The 24,179-nt window shown below is 35.0% G+C and overlaps 1 protein-coding gene across 1 annotated transcript in view; it reads left to right on the plus strand.

Annotated features, from left to right (window-relative positions):
• Positions 1-24,179, plus strand: part of ZSWIM2 (zinc finger SWIM-type containing 2) — a 56,952-nt gene that overhangs the window by 9,569 nt on the left and 23,204 nt on the right. The window contains exons 2-5 of the mRNA XM_035007572.1: positions 14,233-14,714; positions 15,913-15,989; positions 17,942-17,982; positions 23,521-23,731. Of these exons, the coding sequence (XP_034863463.1) occupies positions 14,550-14,714; positions 15,913-15,989; positions 17,942-17,982; positions 23,521-23,731 (494 nt within the window). The 5' untranslated portion in view covers positions 14,233-14,549. The remainder of the gene's footprint in view (positions 1-14,232; positions 14,715-15,912; positions 15,990-17,941; positions 17,983-23,520; positions 23,732-24,179) is intronic.

The raw sequence follows: 24,179 nt of genomic DNA on the forward strand, positions 1-24,179 counted from the left end.
GTATTGTATTGTATTGTATTGTATTGTATTGTATTGTATTGTATTGTATTGTATTGTATTGTATTGTGTTTAGGTCTTTTATCTAGGGCTGGGCAGATTCCCTAGAAAAGATTCATCCTTTTTTCTTCTTCAAAAGTAAATGCGTGACAACCAGTGATCTAGTTGTGGATAGAGTAAGGCACTGGGATTCAGCCTCTAATGTTCATATGTTTACTTAATACCTGTTTTCAGTATGATGCAAACATCCTTGATTATGCTCAGGGTTCCCCAATGTAGAGCCCTTCATGTAACCTCCAGAGACTAAATCTCTGCTGATTTACCTGGATGGAGGCAGTTATCTAAGTGTTCATAAGGAGGAAGTAGAACTGGGTCTATAACTCCCTCCTAAGCAGGTTTCAATCAAATTTTTTTTTATAATTTTAGAGTATCATCCCACTGCACCTTCCAGCTGCCAGAGGTAGTTGAGCCTAAATCCTTAGTCTCTTGCAATTCTTCAAAGTAAACTGGACTAATTCTCACCTTTTACAACACAAGCTCGGTATACAGCTTTTACCAGTTTGCTACAATGTCTGCCACTCATTGGTCATTTCATTTTCCAAAATTATGTTGCTGTTGTCTCCACTTTCATCTTCTGTATTTGTGAGTTTGTGTCTTTTAAAATATTCACTTCCTATAGCCCACTGGAGTTTTGTAAGGTAATTAGATTTGTATCTTTAATTCACCAAACAGCAAACTTATATATCTGTACAGTTAATAGATTTTTTTTTTTACCACTTAGGTCACTAAGAAGAAAAGCCCAAATATAATACAGATACGGGTTTATAAGTGTTTTAATGCACAGAACCAAAAAATTATATCTAGAGTCCCACTCTCCACCTCCACAACCAAATTATCTAGGAGACATTCATTATAAGTTCATGATTGATTCCTCAAGTTTGTGCCTCCAGAAACACAATTTTATTGCTAGCTCATAATTTCTCAGTCCTATAGCAACTAGCTCATACTAATTAAAAAAATGACAAAGGACTACTGCATAAAAAAGCATCATAATTTATTAACTTAAAATAAGAAACATACTATCAATTGAATGAAATATTCAAATTTTATGAATTGCAAATCTATGATCAAAGTGCAGAAGGCCAAAATAACAATAATGAGGTTATTTTAAAAGAATTAAACATTAAGCGGTGCCTGGGTGGCTCAGTCGTTAAGCATCTGCCTTCGACTCAGGTCATGATCCCAGGGTCCTGGGATCGAGCCCCGCATCCGGCTCCCTGCTCAGCGGGAAGCCTGCTTCTCCCTCTCCCACTCCCCCTGCTTGTGTTCCCTCTCTTGCTGTGTCTCTCTCTGTCAAATAAATAAATAAAAATCTAAAAAAAAAAAGAATTAAACATTATTAATGGTATGATGTTATATTAGTTTGATGTACTCTTACTATGTCAATTTGCCAGTTAAACCATTGTCAAAATTCTTAATTATAAATAATTCAATATAAAAGAAATTTAATAGCAAATAAGGCTATGGGGGGGGCATTGCATTAAGACACGTCCAAACTGATATATCCAACTGTTTAGTATGTATCTCTATTAAAAGTTCAACTGTGTTGCCTATCGCAGTGGGTTGAGATTCATCTTTAAGTCTTCCCTCTATTATCCAAATCCTATTGGTTTCTAAGACATTTTGATTCTATACCTGAGACCCATCACTTCTTTTATATCTCCTCAACCATTAGGTTAATGCAGAACCTGATTTTAGTTACTCATCTGGTCACAAAAAAAGCAGACTCACTGAAGCTAATTCAAACAAGAGGATTTATTATAGTGAGTGTTAAAAGATAAACTGAAGCACACCAAAATTTTCAAGAGTTTACTTGAGCATACATTGATTTGAATCAGGCAGCACCAAACCGAAGGTGCTTAGGAGTGCTCTGCCTGTGGAAGCTAGGAGAAAAGATTTTATAGAGAAGACATAGAAGCAAAGCAAGGAAATTATTTGATTGTCTATAGCTTAAGTAGTTACTTTATTTGGGAAAGCCTCGTTAACTGTGATTGATTGTTCTCAAGTTTCATTTTCTCAGATTTGAGTGGATTGACTCTGCCTTAGGTTTTGGTTTGTATAATGGCCTCCTTGTTTAACTACTTTGACATTAGTGAGTGGGGAATGACAATAATCTGGAAGGAGGGACTATAACAGGGATGGTCCTTGGTGAGATTAGGGCTAGAGAGTAATTTAGATTCATAATAGCTCTGAAGACTTTGGCAACAGGAGTCCACAAAGCTTTACTCTAGTACTCTGCCATCAGTGTAACTATGCAGCACCTTACAGATCTGCTTATTACGATCTTCTCCAGAAACTTCCCTTTGAGTAGTAGCTCAGTTTCCAAAGAGGGAAGCCTAGATCATCTTCATGAACCAGGCCACTAAGTCAGACTTGTCTATGAACACTTGTTGAATGCAGTGTCCACTTCTGTCCAAATAGCTGTAAATAGGGGTACAGTGATGCATGCTACCCCCATTCATTGGATACTGTAGACAGGAGAATCACTAGGGGGTAGACATGGATGTACAGTATAGCCTTCCCTTTTTTTTCTTTTTGCCTTATTTATGCTAATATTGCCTAGAGTTATCTAGAACTACACAGTGGAGTTCAGGAAACAACTTTTGGGAATCAAAAGATGGGATAATATTCACATGACTATTTCCTCCAGGGCATCGTCTCACATTAAGATTTTCCACATGGTTTAGATCAAAGTATCACTTTTTTTTTGGGCTATGAAAACACACACACACACACATACCCCACATTTCATTCATTTTGCTTAGAAATGTAATATTTTTCTATTTATAAAATTCTTAAGGCTTTACTCTGAGAATGTCAGGTGTTGTCATTTGTTACAAAGGCTATTTCCAATAATATATTCAAATTATAGATCAGCTGAATTCAGTTCCTGTTATGCAGTTAAGAATAGTGCCAAAATGACATCAGAAAAATTACCATCTGGAGGGTAAAGAGAAGAGACAAACTGAATGTATTTTCCAAGTCAACAATGAAACAATTAAGACAAAAAAAGACACTTTAAAAATGTTAATTTAATTTTTTTATTTACATAGACCCTAATGTCAAATATTTAACCTGGTAATATACAGCCCATGAGGTCCACAAGAAATATTCGCCAATGAATAAGATACTTATATTTATACATCAAATATTCAAAGTTGTGTATATGTTTAGAGAATTCTCAAAATATTTTCATGTTGATTTTCTTTCAGTATGACAACTAAGGTAATATTTCCATTCTCATATTTATAGGAAAGATTCATGAATGCTACTGAAAATTGTATAATAAATCTTAAATTAGACATGGTTTCTATAAGCAAGTGAACAGTGAGAGGCAACTAGCTCAAATAAGCTTTAAAACAACATTAATCTAATAATTACAGACTCTAAGAAAGCAAAAATGTCCCCTAAAGGATCCTTAGAATAATCTTTCACTTCTGCAAGAAAACCTTCCATGGTATTCCTAGAATATGCCAATTCAGTATGCCTTTAATTGTTTTCTGTGATGGGAATCTTCAACCATAAAAGATCCATTTCATTTTTGGACAGCTAAAATTATCCAAATGTTCCTTCTCATAAGGAGCCAGTCTGTGTCTCTAAAACATCAAGCGCTCTAGAATGACATAGATCAAAGTGATACCTTTCATATGTGTGCCTTTAAAAAGTGTTTCTTCTTAGTGTTCTAAGAACCTCTCATTAGATGTAGTGCCTTAAGACTTCCAGATGCAGTTAGTAACTAAAACAAAGGCATCTGACACTTTTTGACTCCTTTATAGCATAAAGATTAAATAAATGCAAAACAGTAAAAGAAAATCTGGAACACTGATCTGCACTATTTGCAGAGAATTATACCAGAGGAACCAGGGAGATACACATGTAGACTACATTGCTAACCAAAGAACTAGTCTATAAAAATCAATGGCTCTCACCCTGACTACATGAGCTGTAGCAACAGTAAGGAGAACAAAATGATTTCAAGAACAGCTGTTTCAGGAGACCAGAAACAAAGAAAACACAAAATAAATTATTAGTTGCATTAACATGGAGTTTCTTTCTTTAGTATCAAGGTTCTTTGATGCCATGGGGAACAAACTTAGAAAGGAGCTTAGACCATAATGGGTAAAGCCCCTACAAATTGTTTCACAAAACATGAGGGAAAAAAAACCTCACAGAGAGAAGTGCCCAAGTGATATTGACCACAGTCTTAGCTTCTTCCTTAGTTATTCCTGGATCAATGAACCATGAACCACCCCACTGGCCTAAAATGTTAACAGAAGGATTTTAACAAATCCAAGTAGATATTGAGGCAAAACAAGAAGACTCCATTTGTCCCCTGCTAGAGGCAAATACTAAGACTATAAGAAATTACCTCTATCACGGATGAATAAAAAGAAGAGGGCAACTTAGAAAAGATTCTGTAAGAACAATAAAAAAGGCACACCTTTCAAAAGACATGCTTTTAAAAAGGAAAGTGTGAATAGCAGTGTCTGTTTTAATGCTTGGTAAAATTCACTAAAACATGTTCTCATGTTTTATAAAAAAAAAGAAATTTAAAAAAGGGTGATAAGATGTCTGCAATCAAAGGAGAAGTGGCTGAGACAAAAGAAAAACTGTATTAAAAATTGGCAGAAATAACAAATGAACTAGAATTTTCTAAAGCATTGTGAAATAAACATTCAATGACGTAATTTTTAAATGCATTAGGATGAAGAGGGAAAATATGAAAAGCTCTCACAGACCAAGATGACAAGACAGGTTGTTCCTGACTTCATTTCCCCTCACAAGAAATAAAGCTCAGAACTCTTCAAGAACAAGAAACCACTGAGAGAATCCTGGAACATGGGGATGAAGCTGAAGCAGCCCCTGCACCACAGAGACAAAGATTGCATTAGAGGGATTAGAAAAGCAGCTACTGGTTGATCACACTGCTCCTCCCTTAGGCCAGCATAGCACCACACAGAGAGGTCTCCACTAAGCCTCCATTCCCCTGGTGGGAAAAGAGAACCCAGCAACCCCCAGCATTGTGGGTTGCACTGTGGGAGCTTCTACTCTGATTTCACACCATGGGGATTGCAGGGGAATCTGTTCAACCAATGGGAATATGACTGTGACAGAAAAAGGAGGAGGGACTTGCAACAACCAGTCTGTAATCTTGGCAGACTGAGTTCATATCTGCATTGCCCAAGTACTGATCCCAATCAGAGGTATTGCTCATCTGCAGAACCAAGCTCGGGGCACACTGATCTGCCTGATTCAGAGGCAGTTTTGCTAGCCCTAGAGCCCAGTTTGCCCACACCCACGCAAGAAGCAGAATCACAGCCCCACCCTCAGTGGAGAGTGTCTTCCAGCCCCACCTGCCCAGAAAGGCTGGTGAAAATTCCTGGAAGCAGTGCAGCCCAGCAATGCTTGCGCCAAGAGCAGGCAGGCAAGCAGAGCTCATCAGCCCTACAAGTAAAGCAAGTACTGAGTGTGGAGCATTTCCATCCTATGCATAGGCGGGGTGAGGGGATTAACTCATGGCCTAGGCTGAGGGTAGTTCTTGGACCTCCGACCTGGAGAGCCTGTTTGAGAAATTAAGTAGCCTGGAGCAGCCCTCCCCCTTCCTCCCAAACAAAGGAACTGAGACATAGCCCTACCTGCCGTGGAAAGTGTCTTCTGGCCCCATCTGGGGGCCAGAAAGGCTGGAGACAACTCCTGGAGCTGAGAGGCATGCAGGCAGAGCCAATAGTTTACAAAACATGTCATTGGCTCTGTTCAGTCAGGGAATTTGTGGTGTAGGTTAGCTTGAGTTAAGACAACAAACAAAGAACCTTACTAACTGTAGAGCTGCTTCTCCCACAGCACCTGGGCAGGGAATCTAATTTATAGCCCCACGCATACTGAACACAGCCTTCAGCCTGTTTGACCAGAGCACCCAGCACACAGGAAGCTGCAATGTCCATCCAACAGCACTAGATACAGTGGCACTTGAACAGAATGTACAGCCCCTGGTTTCCCCTGTCTGCAGAACAGAACTAGTGGCCTCACTTAACCAGGGAATTCAGTGCATACTCTGGCCTAATTCAGACCCACAAACAATGATCTATATAGGCCTTGGGTCCTGTCCTGCTGCCCTGCCAGACAGGAAGATAATTCATAGCCCGGTCTACCACTGAATATGGTACCCAGTCCTGATCATCTAGTAAGCCTGACCAGAGAATCCAGGCAACCACAGAGCCCATCCTTCAACCTCACTTAGGAAGGGAACCAAGCCAGCAGTCCTTTCCAACTCCTTTGAACCCAATGGCACACCTATCCCATCCATCTTCTCAGAACTCAAACGGTTGCCTCACCCAAAAATAGACCATAATAGCAGGCCCCACCTGCTCAAGGATGTTATCAATAAACACACCCAGAAACCCAAACTGAGCTGACTGGTGAAGAACTATCTCTGTCAAAACCTGTAAAGTTTGGAAGAAGAGCCTGATTACTCAAAGGGAGATACTAACATAAGGAATCAAGGATCACAAATAAATCAGGTAAATGTGGCACCACCAAAGGAAACTAATAAAACTCCAACAACTGACCCTAAAGAAATGGAGATCTATGAACTGTCAGATGAAAAATTCAGAATAATGCTCCTAAAGAAGTTTAGTGTACAAAAAAATATAGACAACTAAATGAATTTAGGAAAACAATGCATGAACAAAAAGAGAAATACAAAGAAATAGAAACCATAAAAAAAATCAAACAAATCCTATAGTTGAAAAATAGTTGAAAAAAGAATTGAACTGAAAAATTCAATAGAGAGTTTAAAAAGTAGAAAGAAGAAAGAAGAAAGAATGAACTATCTGGAGGACAGGACATTGGAAATTACATGGTCAGAGAAGCAAAAAAGGAATAAAAAGAGTGAAGAAAGCCTGTGGAAGTTATGGGACACAATGAAAAGAAATAATATTTGCATTATTGGAATTCCAGAAGGAGAAGTGGGAAAGGGACAGCAATTATATTTAAAGCAATAATGGCTGAAAACTTTTTGAACCTAGAGAGAGAAATGGACGTCCACATCCCTAAGGCCCAAAAAACCTCAAATAGGTTGAACCAGATAGGGCTAACCTGAGACACATTATAATTAAATTGTCAAAAGTCAAAGAAAGAATTTTAAGAGCAGCAAGAGAAAAGAGAAAAGCTATATACAAGAAAAACCCTCATAAGACTAGTGGATTTCTCAACAGAAAATTTTTCAGGGCAGGAGAGAATGGGATGAGATATTCAAAATACTGGAAGACAATAACTGTTAACCAAGAATTCTAAACCTAGTAAAGCTGTCCTTCATAAACTGAGAGATAAATACTTGCCTAAACAAACAAATACTGAGGGAGTTCATTACCACCAGACTGCCTTATAAGAAATGCTAAAGAGGGTTCTCCCTTACAAGAAATGCTGAAGACAGTTCTTTGAGTGGTAAGTAAAAGAACTCTAATTAACATCATGAAGTGGTAAGTAAAAGAATTCTAATTAACATCATAAAAACTCAAAAAGGTAGCATTAATCTATAATCTAATAGTAAATATATAATCATAGTTAGATTCTACAATATAATAGTGATGCATCATTCATTTACAACTCTAGTTTAAAAAGAAAACAAACCATAACTATAATAATCTGTTATTAGTTACACAATAAAAACATGTAAATTGTAACAGCAATAACCTAAAATGTGAGGGGGAGGAGAAGTAAAAGTATAAAGTTTACAAATTCTATTGAAGTTATCAGTTTTAAGATAGGATGTTATAAGTTTAAGATATGTTCTGTAAGCCTATCAACCACAAGAAAAAAAATCCTGTAGTAATTACATAAAAGAACACGATAAAGTCAAACATACTTAATAACAAAAGAAATCAAAACACACACAAAAAGACAGCAGGATAAGAAACAGGGAAAAACAGATCTACAAAATAACCAGAAAACAATTAACAAAATGGCAATAGTAAGTTCTTACCTATCAATAAATACTTCTAAAGCAAATTAAATTCTCCAATTAGAAGATATAGAATGGCTGAATGGATAAAAAGAAAATCCAACAATATGCTGCCTTTACGAAACTCATTTTAGGGGTGGGTGGCTCATTCAGTTAAGCATCTGACTCTTGATCTCAGCTCAGGTCTTGATCTCAGGGTCATGAGATCAAGCCCTGTGTTTACTAATAAAAATAAAAATAAAAATAAAAATAAAAATAAAAATAAACACACTTTAGCCTTAAAGACATATAGACTGAGAGTGAAGGATGGAAAAAGATACTTCAGGCAAATGGTAATTAAAAAAAAAAAAAAAAGCAGGGGTAGCTATGTTTATACCAGATAAAATAGACTTCAATTTAAAAGTGGTAAAAAAAAAGTCATTATATAATGATAAATGGGTGAATATATCAAAAAGGTATAACAATTTTAAATATTTATGCACCCAACATCAGAACACCTGAATATATAAATCAAAAATTAACAGAACTAAAAGGAGAAATAAATAATAATACAATAATAGTTGGGGACTTTAATACCCCACACTCAACAATGGATAGCTCATTCAGAGAATCAATAAGGAAATAGTGGATTTGAACAACACCATAGACCAAACGGACCTAACTGACATATACAGAACATTCTATCCAACAACAGCATAATACATATTCTTCTCAAGCACACATGAAAGATTTTCTAGGATGTTAGGCCTGTTTTCTATGATATTAAGCCATGTTTCTAGGATATGTTTGGCCACAAAACAAGTCTCAGAAAATTCAAAAAGATTGAAATCATACAAGTATCTTCTCTGAACACAATGGCATGAAACTAGAAATCAGTAAGAAGAGGATAACTGGAAAATTCATGGACAGATGGAAATGGCAAACTCATGAAATGATCCTGGTTGAAGTCTTAATTATAAAGATTTGTTTAAATACATAAAGAATAAAAAATTAGACTGGTCTCAGAGTTATACCCTCTATATCATAGATCACCTGCAAAATATATAGCAACATTTTTAGGGTTAAATGAGAAAGATTTTTATCCAAGTATTTTATAGCCAGCCAAATTGTCATTCACCTGTGAACGCAGTTTTAAGACAATTTAGGTTATTCAAGATTACATCAAGTATATAACTCACATTCTCTTCCTGCAAAAAGTATTCAAGAAATTATTCAAACCAATCAAGGAATGAACCAACTAAATAAAGAAAACAGAGAAGCTATGTCATAAAAGGACAAGTGTTGATAAATAGGAACCATTTAAACATAAAATTAAACAAAAAATAATAATAAACATAAAATTAAAATGACCCTGATTTTTCTGGTATATATCCTCTAGTTCCGTACTCATTAATCGTGCATGGGAGATAAGCTTCTGAGTCCTACTTAGCTAAATATAAACGCAAACAAAAAAGTTGATGCTTATCTAATTTTTGCCTCTTTGTACCTATTTTTTTATTCTGTAAATGGGCTTTCTCATTCTTTAATGTTCTGAAATTTATTAACCACATAACTAAGTATGATAATAATTATAGTTCATTCATCCTATTTACCACTTGATAAGCTCTTTCCACTTGAAGGTAAATTCCCTCAGTGGTGGGAATTTTTTTTTTTTTTTTGGACAATCATTTTTTTTAAAACCAAAAAGCTCTTTCTGATTCCCTGATTCCTCCTTTTGGCTGGCCAAACTACTTTTACCTTCCTCTCTTGGCCGTTCTTTTACCTGTCCAGTTTTTTTTTTAAACCACCTTTCCATATTTCCCAGATTTTTTTTCTTTTGGCCTCTAGATTATAACACATTACTAGCTTCTGCCCAGACCTGAAAGGCAGAAGTGAAGCTCTTGAGAGCATGAAGCCCAACTAGCAATTCCAGTTATGAAGTTTTCTGCAACGGTAGTAGAGGTGCTAATGTCTGGTCCCTGGCTTCTTGAGTGACTTAGAGGTATTTCCATTGCAAAAAAACTCAGGGTATGAATGAACAATTTTCCTGAGTGCCTCATTTTAATATATGATCAAAGTTTGATTTCTGTGGCCTTAGTAAACATTCTGCAAGCTAACTTATATCCTATAATAAATTACTCCATACTTAGAACCAGCCAGAGCGATTCTCTTGTCCAACCCAATGCTGGCAGATAACGAGGAGTAAACTGTTTCATGTTCATACCTTCACTTATTCCCCCTGAGACAGTCAGCACTTTCCATTCATATTTGTTCCTCTAGCAGTTTGTTGAAATTTGCCACCGGCCCCGTATCCATTTGCCAATGGCCCCATATACTCATTTTCTATTGATATTTTAAAAATTACCACAAACAGTGACTTAACACCCATTATTAGGTCACAGATCAGTAGGTCAGAAGTTGAAGCAGACCCAGCTGCGTTTTCTGGTCAGAGTATTACAAGACTGAAGTGCTGGTGTCAGCCAGGATGTACTCTTATCTGAAAGCTCTAAGGAAGAATCTGATTTCAACTTTATTCAGGTCGCTGGCAACATCCAGTTCCTTACTGCTATAAGTCTAAGTCCCCCATTCCTTTTCTGGCTCTCCACCAGAGTCTACTTTTTTCTTCCAGGGTCCCCAGCATTCCTGGCCTCCTCCATCTTCAATGCCAACAAGAAAACTATGCTTCGTTTCAGACCTCTCCTTCTGCCACCAGCCAGAGAAAACTCTGTGCTTTTAAAGGAGTTGTATGTTTAGATCAGGATGACCCAAATTATCCCCCATTTAATTAACTCACAGTCAACTGACAGCAACCTTAATTATATCATCAAAATCTCTTTTGTCATGTGACATGACATAATCACAGGAGAGGGAATTATACAAGGGCAAAAGTCATTGGGGTCATTCTTAGAAGTCTACCTACCTCTGTCCTCTCTAGTTCTTTTCAGTATCAGAGGTTGCAACTTTTTACTTTTTTTTTTTTATTATTTTCATAGACTCTTCAGATGGAAGAGAACTGACATTATCTACTCAGTCTGACATCTTAAACTAAAAGTCCCGATCACACTCACAGTAGGTTGCAAATTTATTTATATTACACTTGGATGTGCAAAAACCTGAAGTATGTTTTCTCTATAAATGGTCCAATTCTCTATAAATTGCCCTGGACAGGGTTAAACCATCAAGGAAGACTTTACTCAGGATGATTGCAGTAGGGAAGAGAGAGATTGACTTCAACTACATTGAAACAAAAGGAGCATTTTGAAGCCTGCAGCAAGCTAGTGGAAAAGTACTGGAGGACATTAGGAAGGAGGTTTGTTAAAATGACTGCTTATTGGTGGTCACCAAAGTTAGGTTCCACACTGCCACAAAGACTAGGAGATAGGGGCACTGTCTTTCTTGATGATTCCACTTCAAAGAGCTGTTTCCAGGTCCTTCAGAAATACACTACTGTGTTTGTAAAACTAGCAAGAGCCTGGGAGAAAGATGATTTACATCTCAAAGGGACAGAGAAAAAAATACAATTTAAAGTTTTCTAGAATAAATGCTCTAAGAAAATGGAGGTCAGGGACCTATAGTCAGGAAGAAACCTATCTAAAGTTTAGTCAAGTTGAGGGGAATGTTAAGTCTGCCTTAGTCACTAGTAAAGATAAAATGCCTAGCATTTCAGATTTCCACCCATCCCCTATTTCTCTCCAAAAAGGTATATGAGCATATGAGGAAAGCAAAGCTTATATAACCATATGTCTGATTACAAAAGATGATCTTGAACCTGCACAATGTCCACTGGATTCTTCCTGGTCACTTCTGCAGTGGTCAGTCTGAACTATTCCCTGTTGGTGATCACTGAGTTGTGACTCACTCTATTTGACTTTAATTTTTTTTTTTTTTAAAGGAGCTCTCATCTTGAAGCTCCCCACTGTAGTCCTTGGTTGTATTTGCTTCTATTGTCTTGAAATTGTTGAGTTCTGCATCACCTTAGACACTAGTATTCGGCCTTTTGTGCCCACTTTTAGATGTAAACACAAACTCCTATATTCATTGTATGTCTTTAATTCTTCAGAACCAGGACATTACAAGCAGTTGATTTACCTATCTGTCTTCAACTGGCACCTCCGCATATTGCTCACTCCGTGTTAGGGGACACTAGGCCAAAAGCTAAAGTTTCCCAGCAACCTGCACCTTTCTGACACTATTCCAGAACTAAACATCCTGATACCACACACCTACCCTAGATGTGTTCTCAGTCTTCCCAAACCCATCTCAATGTTTCAATCCATCCCTCCACATACTTCCACTCTCACCCCAACACGAATATACCCATGTTGAGAATAGCAGCTGACTTCCTCCACTGACTTCTGTTAGTCTTCTTCCCACCCCCCCAGGGGCATTCTCTTCCACAATCCCAAGGTCTAATACTACAGACCCAACTTTTTCTATCTTAACCTATATAGTCAAGATTGATTGATAAAATTTATTAATTCCTGTCTTTTATGGCTAAATTGAATTGCTAAAGAGACTAAAACTTAATTCATGAAACTCAAAGCTTATCAATGACTCATTTCTAGTACTAACCACTTCCCTCATCTCTGGGGCAATATGCTTCAAAATGTAACTTGGAAGGGAACACAACAAACTTAAGGGAGGAATTTAATTCCTTTATTTAATATTTGCAAATATTACTCATGTCATACACTCTTAAGAGATGAAGCAAACATATGGGATAGTCATCTGCCTATAAAAACATTTTAAAGTCTTAACTGACAGATATAAAAACAAATGTCTTACATCTAGACTGAAGTTCTGTCTAACAATCTGTGCTGTCTCTTTTTAACTTCCATGAAAGCATGAATATTCCTACTTTTATCACTCCCCAAAATGGAATTTATGAACCTAAATTTAGTTTACATAAAGACTATTGTGTCTTAAACATGTAACCTTTCTGAAAATGATGTTTATCACTTACACATGGAGCAAGCATCATCTAATTATAATAAGTAAAACATAACATTTTTAATAATTACTTGCTATTGTTCATTTCTTAAAGTTCTCTTCAAGGCAATTCTTAAATAACTGTATTACTTCATATTCACATAATATAGCAAGATATGTTATATGGAGACATATATTTTGTGTATATTATACATTATACATATACATATATATTTTGTGTATATTATATATACATATACAGGGAGAGAGAGAGAGAGTGACAGTTGAATAAAATGCCTTCACTCTGAACCCAACTCATCTTGTTATATAGAAAGTGTAGATTGTCAGTAATTTATTTTGAATTTTTTTAATTATAAGTATTAACAAATAAACTAAGTGAATTCAATTTATAATTTCTTTTGGTTTCAATATGAAGTTTTTCCCTAATGTATAATGTTTTACTTTAGCATCTAATACCATTAAATTGACAGCAAAGTTGGGATTATGGTTGTATGTATGTTAGTTGTTATTTGTCAGAATAGGAAGGTAGTAATAAAATTTAGTAAGTTAAAACCTTTGACCTAGGATTGAATGATGTTTATCTGCCTGTCTCACATGTGCAAGCTGCCATTTCCATCATCTTCTCTCATAGCATGGCCTTTGCCATTTTCTCCTTTCTGCTCTTGACATAATCTAGTTGTGGCTTCCACCAATGATAAAATGGGACAAGTATCCTCCATCTTTGCTTATGTTTCTGGGCCACCAAGTATCCATTTCCTGATTTCAATTTCTTAGAAACATTCTAGTAACATGCTTCTTTACTTGACTCAACTTTATTACAGCTCTCCCACTAACGCGGTAACAAAGCTCATAGACCATTTGAATTATAATCAATGTTGCATACCTCAAAAATCTTATTCCTTAGAACAGACGTTGTAGATTGAGAGGACAGAGTCAATGGATTCTGCCCTATGCCCCAACACCCATCCCTACCCAGATATGCAATTTAGCGATGCTCCTCTTGCTTTAAAACCACACCCCTCCACACACACACACACGGATTTAAGGATCTAGCTTCCTAGGGATTAGATTCCTGTCTTCCGCATTTTTGATCTTCCCGCAGCGACTCGCTCAGATTGTGTACATAGTGAGCACTTGGGAAATGTTGGTGGAATATTGTTGAACAAAAACAATCACTCTGGGCTTTCTGATAAAGATGATGAATCATCACAGGATAATTTTAGCATGCAGAGCCCAAACAGTAACCAGGTTGTGCGACTGTCCTAATACACGAATTCATTCACCAGCCCTGCCTGCGAGGAACCAGCAAAAGGAACGTGAGAGATCTGACAGCTATGCCTCTGGCCGCCAGCTTTTAAGTTAGCTCTTCTCAGCCAGGAACGCCACTTCAGGAAGGAGTGGAGGCGGCTGAGAGCTGTGGAACCGACACCCTTCGCCCCTCGCACTTTCGTCGCGAGCTCCAGCTTGGCGCAAGGCACGCTGGGACACCGGGGAGCTCGACCACCATCACCAAGGCAACCCGCCCGCACGCGGTTGTCATGGAGACCGGCGGGCACCTCGGAGAGTCTCGCAGAGGGGCTGCCTTCGCCCGCACCCAGGCAGGATGCTTCGCCGAGGCTATAAAGCCTCTGAAAGGCGAAGACACTTGAGCGACCACCTCAGCTGGCAACAAGACCAGGCGATGAGCAGCAGCATCTACCTCCTACGAGAGATGGGCCCCACGGGCTTCCTGCTGAGGGAGGAGGAGCCGGAAAACCGGGATTTCCGAGTAATTACCGCCCCCGGCTCCCTTCTGCTCCAGCCTGCCCCCCCCCCCCCCCCCGCCTGGTCCTCCTGGGCCTGCCTGGTATCTAGCCACCCTCACAATCCCTGCGGATTCTCTCTGCCACACCCACGCCACCTGCACGAGTTCCAGACTCTAAAGATGGGCAGATTGCAGAGGGAAATAGTATTTGTTGGAAAAGTTTCGTTTTTGAAAGTCAGGACTCCAAATTGCATCCAACTCTTGTAATATAATGGCCCTTGCTTGATCTTTAGGCTTGAAAATGTGAGACGTTTTATTTAAATCTAGGGTTTACATTGCGTGCATCCTTAGATCCGGTGTTAGCAGTCACTAGCCCTGTAACTCAAATGAAATGAAAATCCTATGACCTACTTACATACCGCAAATATTTACTAAATAAATAAAATCGGTTTTTCTTTACTCTTCAGTTACTCTAAAACTCCAAGAAGATCCTTTTAAAGTACTGTTTAGATGATGATGCCTTGGAAAGGTCTTAATAAAAATTCCTTCTAATTTTGCTGAAAGACAACAGATACTTTATATTTGATATCCCACTCTCGCCACTCAAAAGTCAGCCACCATCCATCCCCTCTCCCAGGTGTTGATTTGGAAAATTTTAATTTAGTGTCCTGCATTTTAAGTACTGAATACAAACTACTAGCCTGTGCTTATTTAAGACATTTTTTTTTTTACTTTCTCCCTTATAACACTTACTGTAGTTAATAAATTGTTTCATCCAATATAGATGTGGTGAATAAAATTAGTCTTCTCAAGTAAAATTATATGCCAATTTAAATGTACAAAACAAACGAAAATCCAAGGTAAGCTAGTTTACAAAAGATCTTTAGCTCCACTGCAAGGCAGAATGAATTTTCAGTAAGAAATGTATAGAATTTTTTTTTTTTAGCTTTTAAAATTAGATTTCTTTTCAGCTGCCTGAGTGTAGGTCATCTAAAAAGAGTCTTAACTGATAATGCAAATTGTTGACCAACACAAAGAATATGAGGCGACTGGTGTCAAGAGTTAAGATGTCTCAATAGACTATATTCAACCTTTGGAGTCACCTAAACTAAATTACTTCTTGAAATCTCTTTTAATCCTATTAACTATTAAATTAATTGTATTCTAACTCTAAAAATTAGCTGGAGGGTTTTTTTTTTAAGTATGCATTTTTCTTTTAAAGGTTTTTTTAGGAAATCCTCATGTTTGTAACTGTTCCACATTTCTGAAAGGAGGAGAACTTTGTAAGCATATATGCTGGTAAGTAACTCTGTAATAAACATCTGCCACAAAGGAGCATCTTGGTATATTGCCTTTTTCATGATTTGAGTACTACAAGATTAAAGAAATTTGTGTTGGGAGAATATAAAAGTAAAATGGTTGTAGTTTTTCAGTATATTTTGGGATATTTTATTTCATTCTGAAAATTAAGTAAGGTTTAACTTGAGAAACATACTACCACCTCTACAAGTTTTGAATGTTAATGTTTTTAATAAGAAAAAAATGACTTCCTAGGGTCTCATTATATATAAATGTGAAATCCAACTCTAAAGAAAAACCTCCCTGATTCACATCACTAATGATAATTATGTTCTCATTACAGGATTTCTATTTGCTGTCAGTTAAAAATAAATCTCCAAATGCATTTTTATTTTTATGCTTTCTAATGGATGAATTGTTTTCTTTGTAAATGCAGTACAACAAATTATTTAATAACAAAATAAATCATTATAATTTTTTATTATGATATATATTCTTTTTATTTTATTATGTTATGTTAATCATCATACATTACATCATTAGTTTTTGATGTAGTGTTCCATGATTCATTGTTTGCATGTAACACCCAGTGCTCCATTCAATATGTGCCCTCTTTAATACTCATCACCAGGCTAACCCATCCCCCCACAGCCCTCCCCTCTATGTGTTATTTTTGTTTTCAATAAGCGTTTTACTATGAATCTTTCAAGATAGTAGTAGGACTCCACTGAAGATTACTTCCGACAAATCTGAAATTTTACCTCTAATGTCAGAACCTATTTGTAGGGGAATCCCAGAAATTGAAATTAAAAAAAACTCTTTCCATTTAGTGTTTGGAAATAGTCTGGAATTCTTTCCATTTTTTTCATTCTTTCAATTCATTTTGTTTTACTCATCTATATTTATACAAACAAATCATGAATTATACTATTATAGAAAGTTTGATTGATATTTGAGAGTAAAACAAATCAAACAAAAAATTGAGAGAAGAGTCGTATCTTACATTTTGAATGCTTTTCTTTATAGGTTAAAAAAACAAAACAAAAACAATGTATATCTGTCATTTCCAAAGCTTTTATTTACTAAGTTTTTGTTGTTTTGTTTTGATCAGTTTTTATTCAGCATTGCTAATAAAATTTGCTGTAGTTAGCATAGAAGATATAAAATATGGTCCTTTTAAAACTTGCAGTTTGGTTTTATTATTAAAAATAATAAATTGCATTTATTAAAATAGGTTTTTTCATTTTTTTAGTGCTAGCTTCCCCAGGGCAAAGGCCTTCTATTGTCATTCTTATATAATATAACTCGTTTTAAAATATATATATACCAAACTAAATGGAAATATGATTCAAGTATTTAATATACTAAAGTATATTTAATATATTTATGCAAGAATTTTGTATATATTTCTCACTTTTTAAAAAAGCCATATTCCAGTTTAATTGGTTATATTTGAAGTATTTTTATTGTCATACATTAAAGTAGTATATGGAGGAAAAGTCATTTAGTACGCTCCAGAAAATTACTCCATTTTCAGGAGTAAGAAACTTCTAGGTAAGTTTAAAGGAAGTACTATGAATACCTCAGTTCCTTCACTAACCTATCTCTGTGAACAAATGTATATCCTGAAGAAATTCATGGACTCTCTCTAGCAAATCTCTTTATTATAAATGTCTTTTATTTTCATTTATCACACTTTTTTCACATGTGCTTACTTTAAAACATATATTTAACTACTGTTTTTTGTATGAGTTTTTTATTATAATTTCAATATAGTTAACATTTAACTACTATTGTAACAGAAAACTGGTAAGAGTGTTGTTTATTTATAACACTGTCAGCAAAATAAATTCTATAATGCTCTTCCTATCTTAAAATTAAAACAAAATATATCTTTTTAGGTTATGTCAAAAATAAATGTTTTATTTTGGTTTTCTGCCTGTGAATATTAGGGTCTTGTTGAAAAAATTCAAGCTTCCAAGGAATCATGAATGTAAGTTGTGTTTTTTCTTTTATTATTTTGAAGTTAACAATTTTAGTAATTTTTTGTTTGGACATATTCTAAATTTAAAAAATTATTTTCCTAGACAATCTGACAACTAGCTATAGCTCAGTTTGTTCATTTAAGACAGTTGGAACATTTTTTTTCCTTAATAAAAAAAAATGTAACTTTATATGTCATTTCAAACTCAATGACATTTAATTTAAAAAGGGATGAAACAATGGCCAGTTATTCTGAAGGCAAAATTTTCCTCATGTGCTCTAAGCAAAGATTCACAGTGGTTTCTATATTCAAAATTATTTTAATTACAGGAAAAATAAGAAATGTAATTGTTTAGATCCCATCAATAGGCAGTTGACATAGCACATAATTTCATTCAAAAATGTCTACTGACTGACTTATTTGTATGCCAATATATACACAAATATATTTTTAAATCTATAAATATATTTTTTTAAGAATAAAATAGTTTTTATCTCAGTACTTAAATTGTGTTTGGAGTCAAGCATATAGTTGTGTAACTTTAAGCTCTGGAGTACTCAAAATTAAGAGAAAGAAAAATAATTTTGTTATATATCATTTAGATTTATAGATCTTATAAAAAAGATATTGTCATTATGGAATTGTTCCTGTAGTCATATGGTTATTTGGCCTGCAATAGACCCATCTAAGAATTGCAATGACATTTTAAAATTTATTAGTAAATGTTTATAATGTTCATAAAGAAAGTAATAATCAGTTTTCAATTTTTTTTTTACTTCTAAGAGTATTGGTTTTACTCAGCCAAGTTCAATTCCCCCCAACTATCATATAAGTACAATTATAATAAACATTTAAAAGTTGTACTAGGTAATAAATTAATATTACTGTTTCACAGGCATTTTTCTTTTGTACTCTTCTCCCACTTTACACATTCTCTTAGAAATGTCTCGCATTTTTTATGTCTGCTGTTACCTCTATACCAGTGACTTCAACATCATCAACAGAGCAGTATTCCCGCTGCCTTCAGGACAGCTCAGTTTTGGAGGACCCACGGGGCATTTTAAATACCAAATTTCTCCCCATTTATGCTCCCGTCTTGTATTCCTTACCTCATATATTGGCTTTCCTTCTTCTTTAGTCTCCAAAACTGGAAACCCTGATTTTTCTTCTTCCAATTTCTTCCCTCATATCTCTAGTCATTCTATAAATCCTGTTTACGTTACATCCTGCCTTCTTCTCAACAGTGTTCTCCTCTCTCCAACCTCATTCTCACCTTTGTCCGCCTTCACAAGCCCTTAATAGTATTCTTTGTAGCCTCCTTCTTTTCAGTGCCTGCACTTTGTTGCTTCCTCCTTCACATTGTAGACAAAATGTTCTTTCTGAAATGTTACTTAATTCTCTACTTCATCTTCTCTCCCAATCCCTTCATACACAATGATTAGGTTCTATGATATTATACGTATTGTTTTCTTCTCTATTTCTTCATTTTATCTACCTAAAGTTAAATGTTCACACCCTCTCCAAGTCTTATTTGATCTCCCCACTACATATCATTTTCACAAGCTTCTATACTAGTGTTGTCCAATAGAAATATAACGTAAGCCACATATGTAATTTTCTAGTAGCTGTATTACAAAAAGTAAAAACAAACAGGGAAAATTAATTTTAATATGTTAATTTAATCCAATGCATCAAAATATTATCACATCAACATGTTATCAATATAAAAATAATGCGATTTTTTTATACTGTCCTCAAAGTCTAGTGTGTATTTTCTACTTACAGAGCATCTCATCTCAGATACTATATTTTCATTGGAAATATTTTTTCTGCGTTTAGATTTCAAAAAGTAATCAGTTGGAAAAAAGATTCACGTAATACCCGAATTGTTACAAACATACTCATAAATTTTTCGGTAACTATCAATTATCAACTTTCAACTTAAATTTAAATGAAACAAAATTAAAAATTTAGGTTTTCAGTCACATGAGCCACATTTCAAGTGATCAGTAGCCACATGTGGCTATTAGACAGTGCAGCTCTACACAACTGAATTCAACAAATATTTATTGTACTGCATATTAGCCAGGAGCCTCTGCTAGGTATTTTTTATAAATCAAAACATATGAATACTAACATTTGTGGAATTCTTCATTTACAAAAATAGCAATTTCATATGGACCAATGTAATACTTAATATTGTGTTATGATTTGTACTTCTTGAAGACAGAAACCATGTTTTGTTCTTTTTATAAATTATCAGTCTACAATAGGGAAATTGTTAAATGTTTAATCCTATACATTAATTTTGAAAAATGTATACTTCCTACTAAAATAAAAGATCTTGGGCGCCTGGGTGGCTCAGTTGGTTAAGCGACTGCCTTCAGCTCAGGTCATGATCCTGGAGTCCCGGGATCGAGTCCCGCATCGGGCTCCCTGCACAGCGGGGGGTCTGCTTCTCCCTCTGACCCTCCCCCCTCTCATGTTCTCTCTCTATCTCATTCTCTCTCTCAAATAAATAAATAAAATCTTTAAAAAAAATAAAGATAAAAAAATAAAATAAAAGATCTTGCATCTCTCCTATATTTAAAAGAAGTTTTAGTCAACATTGAGAAAATCCTATTGGCACATCTTAAAATTTATCATTTAAATGAAAGCTAGAGCAAACGTATATGAAAATTAAAGTAATTTAAAGAAAGCTATAAACAGTTATTCATTAAGATCATGTAAAGTATGTACATAATGGAGGAGATGGTTACTAGTAATGAGGGAAGAGTATTTTGAATATCATTCCTAGATTCTTCCAAAACACATCAGGAAACAAATATTTACACTCTAATGCTGCATATCAAAAACATGAGACTTATTTTTGAGGACTTACAAAGATGATTACACAGGAATTTTATAATAAAGATATCAGTTTTGAACACCGAACATTCTTTTTCTTATCACCCACCAAATGTTTTACAGCAAACCCTGCATTTATCACCTAGTAGTTCCTTCTAAATACAATGTCTATTTTTTTTGATAATTTACTTTTTAATAGAGAGCTGAGGGACAAATAACTAAGAGTTGAAACTTATCCCTCTCTTCATTTTATAAATGTTGACATTAGAGAACCTTTTAGTTTATCCAACTCCCCTCTCTTCTTTTATAAGGGAGATTCTTAAAGTTCCAATGCTAACAGCAGACAGAACGCAAAGTATAAAGTAGACTTTTTGAGCTCTTCTCTTCTCCTCCCTTTTCTCTTTTTCTTTTTGTCTAGTTAATGCCATCTGTTCCTTTTTTAGTTAAATATTTACAGATCAAATAAGAACCACATTTAAGGAAATTTTTTATAATTCCCACTACAAAGATAAGATAAACTTTTATGCATTCTTACTTCCTTTTTGAGTTTATATTTATGTATGCCTAATACTCCATGGGAATTCTGTCTTCTGCTTTTATCACACACTGTTACTTTATAAGCATTTTCAATGCTGCATAATCTCTGTAATTAAAGTCATCGATGGCTAACATTATTCCACTGGATATGGTATATCATAATTTAGTTAACATTCTTCTATTGTTAGTCATGTAACTTATTTCAAACTACTTGTTGTATTCTTTGTACATGAAGCTTTCTCTTCTTTCAATCATTTCTTTAGCATAAAGTCTCAGTAATTGGATTTTAGAGTAAAAGTATTAATATTTTTATGTCTACCACCCATATGTATTACCAAATTGGTCTTTAAAATACTTTTGGTGATTTGCAACTTCAGCACTGTATCAATTTTCTGCTAGTTTTGCTTTGGGATTCATATTAGGTCATATTATTACTTAATCATATAATGAAAGACATGAACAAAATACTTGAGTCCCCAAAGAAAATAATTTAAAAATACATAGAAATACTTTGAAATGTTAATAATATTTCTATAGTTTTAGAAAAAAGGCTATCATACAAAACATGAAACAATACCAGATACAAGGTTCATTATAATCTATTCATTCCTAGTAAACTTAAATAAGAAAATAGTTTCCATTCTCCCATACATCTAACATACCCTTAGAAGATCTAAAATGCCTTCATATAACTTAAATAAATACAAAAAGAAATAGCATAAGGGAAACAACATTTCATTTATTTATCACTGCTTATTCAATAGCAATATTTATTCTGTGTCTGTGCCTCAATCGTATTTCAACTCACTTTTCTTTGATGTTGATGAAATTGAACATCTTCCATTGCCTTCTGATAGATTAGCTGTCTTGCCTTCTTTATAAAAGAATATTCTTTCATAGTCTCATACATTAATTTTTCCAAATTATCTCAGAAGAGTTTGTTTCTCCCTTGCATTTTCCAATTCATATTTTACCACATAGGACAGTTTATGGCCAGTTCCTCTTATGAACTTTTATGTTTCAGTAATTCCGCTGCCCTAGAAAATCTTTATTCCCAAAAGCACAATTTTTGTTCTTCGTTTTCCTCCCCATTTTTTTAGAGAGCAGATGTTGCTCTCTGTGACAAATAGACCTCATCCTCCAAAGTAATGGTTAATTAAAGTATGTTACCCTCTTACATTCCACCTGCCACCCACCTCATACAAGGAACAGAGTTTTCTGTATTGAAATGTATCTATGATGTTTTCAGTATTTTTAGTGTTTAATTGGGAGACTTTCCAGAAAAATGAAGCTTTTCATTATCTTGCAAATATTTTTAAAATTTATTAAAGAATGTATTAAATGTATTAAAGGATGTGTAAAATGAATAGAATTCAGGGGTACCAATAACCAATGACATTTAAATTATGGCATGTTAAGGAGAGAAAAAAGGAAAAGAGCCTGGGATGGGCCAGGGAACAAAGAATCTAGGATGTCCTGATCAAAACTATATGTATTAGAAAATAATTTCTTATAAAGACAGCAGGATGTAGAAAATTCATAATTCAAAAATGCACATCCCAAGGTTATAAACAACATAGTTTGTAATAGATTGTCCTGAGGAATACTAACCAAATCTGTGAAGGATGTGGCTACCAAGACACTCTTGTACAAACATAAAACCAAGACAGGAGAATGGGCACAATTAATTGAGTCTTGCTCTCCTCTTATCCATTCATTCATTATTCATTTAACAAATATTAATTTTACTAACTACTCAAATATCCCTGTTTCCCCTTTATGTTTTGCCCATTTCTTCTGATTCTATGTTGATAAAATATTTGTTTATGGGCAAGTTGAACAGATCAATATGTAAGACATGATTATAACACCAATCCAAGGATGAGCACTATCATATAATTAATCCAGAATCTTTATAAAATGCAATATTTTCACTGACTCTTTTCAGTTACAAGAAAAAAAGGTAACTTCCATTCTTTTTATAAATGACTCTTTCCTGACCTTTTGGTTCTGAAAAAGTACAAAAAGTGGCAAATGTAGGTGTAGTAATTGAATCAAAACTGTCTTTCTGATATTTTATCTGGTAACTTTCAGCATAAGTTATTACATTTCTGTATCTCCAATTTTGCCACTGAATTTTAATACTTTGGGATTTTTCACTAGCTGCTTTGCAGTTAGGTCTTGTGGAAGGAGAAATCAGTGACTTGCTTCGAGGGATACATCGAGTTCAAACTCCCCAACAAGGAACAAATAATGAAACTGTGCATATAGAAGAAGATGGATACATTAAACAGAAGGAAATTGGTTCAGATGATATCTGCTCAATTTGTCAAGAAGTACTTTTAGAGAAAAAGCTTCCTGTCACGTTTTGCAGGTGACATGTTTTTTCTTTCTCTTTTTTATTGAAGTATAATTAAAATATAGCATTATATTAGTTTCAGGTGTACAATATAATGATTCAACAATTCTATACATTACTTAGTACTCATCAAGATAAGTGTACTCTTAATCCCCTTTATCTGTTTCACCCATTCCACTACTCATCTCCCCTCTGACAACATCCAGTTTCTTCTCTGTATTTGAGTCTGGTATTTTGGGCACCTGGGTGGCTCAGTCAGTTGAGCATCTGCCTTCAGCTCAGGTCATGATCCTAGGGTCCTTGGATGGAGATCCATGTTGGGCTGGGGCGTCCCCTGCTCAGCAGAGAATCTGTTTCTCCCTCTCCTTCTGCCCCTCCTCCCCACTTGTTCTCCTCTCTCTCTCTCTCCCCCTCAAAAATAAATAAATAAATAAATAAATAAATAAATAAATAAATAAATAAA

Source organism: Mirounga leonina, unplaced genomic scaffold (genome assembly GCF_011800145.1).
Source record: "Mirounga leonina isolate KUSES-001 unplaced genomic scaffold, KU_Mleo_1.0 Mir_151, whole genome shotgun sequence".
Classification (NCBI taxonomy): domain Eukaryota; kingdom Metazoa; phylum Chordata; class Mammalia; order Carnivora; family Phocidae; genus Mirounga; species Mirounga leonina.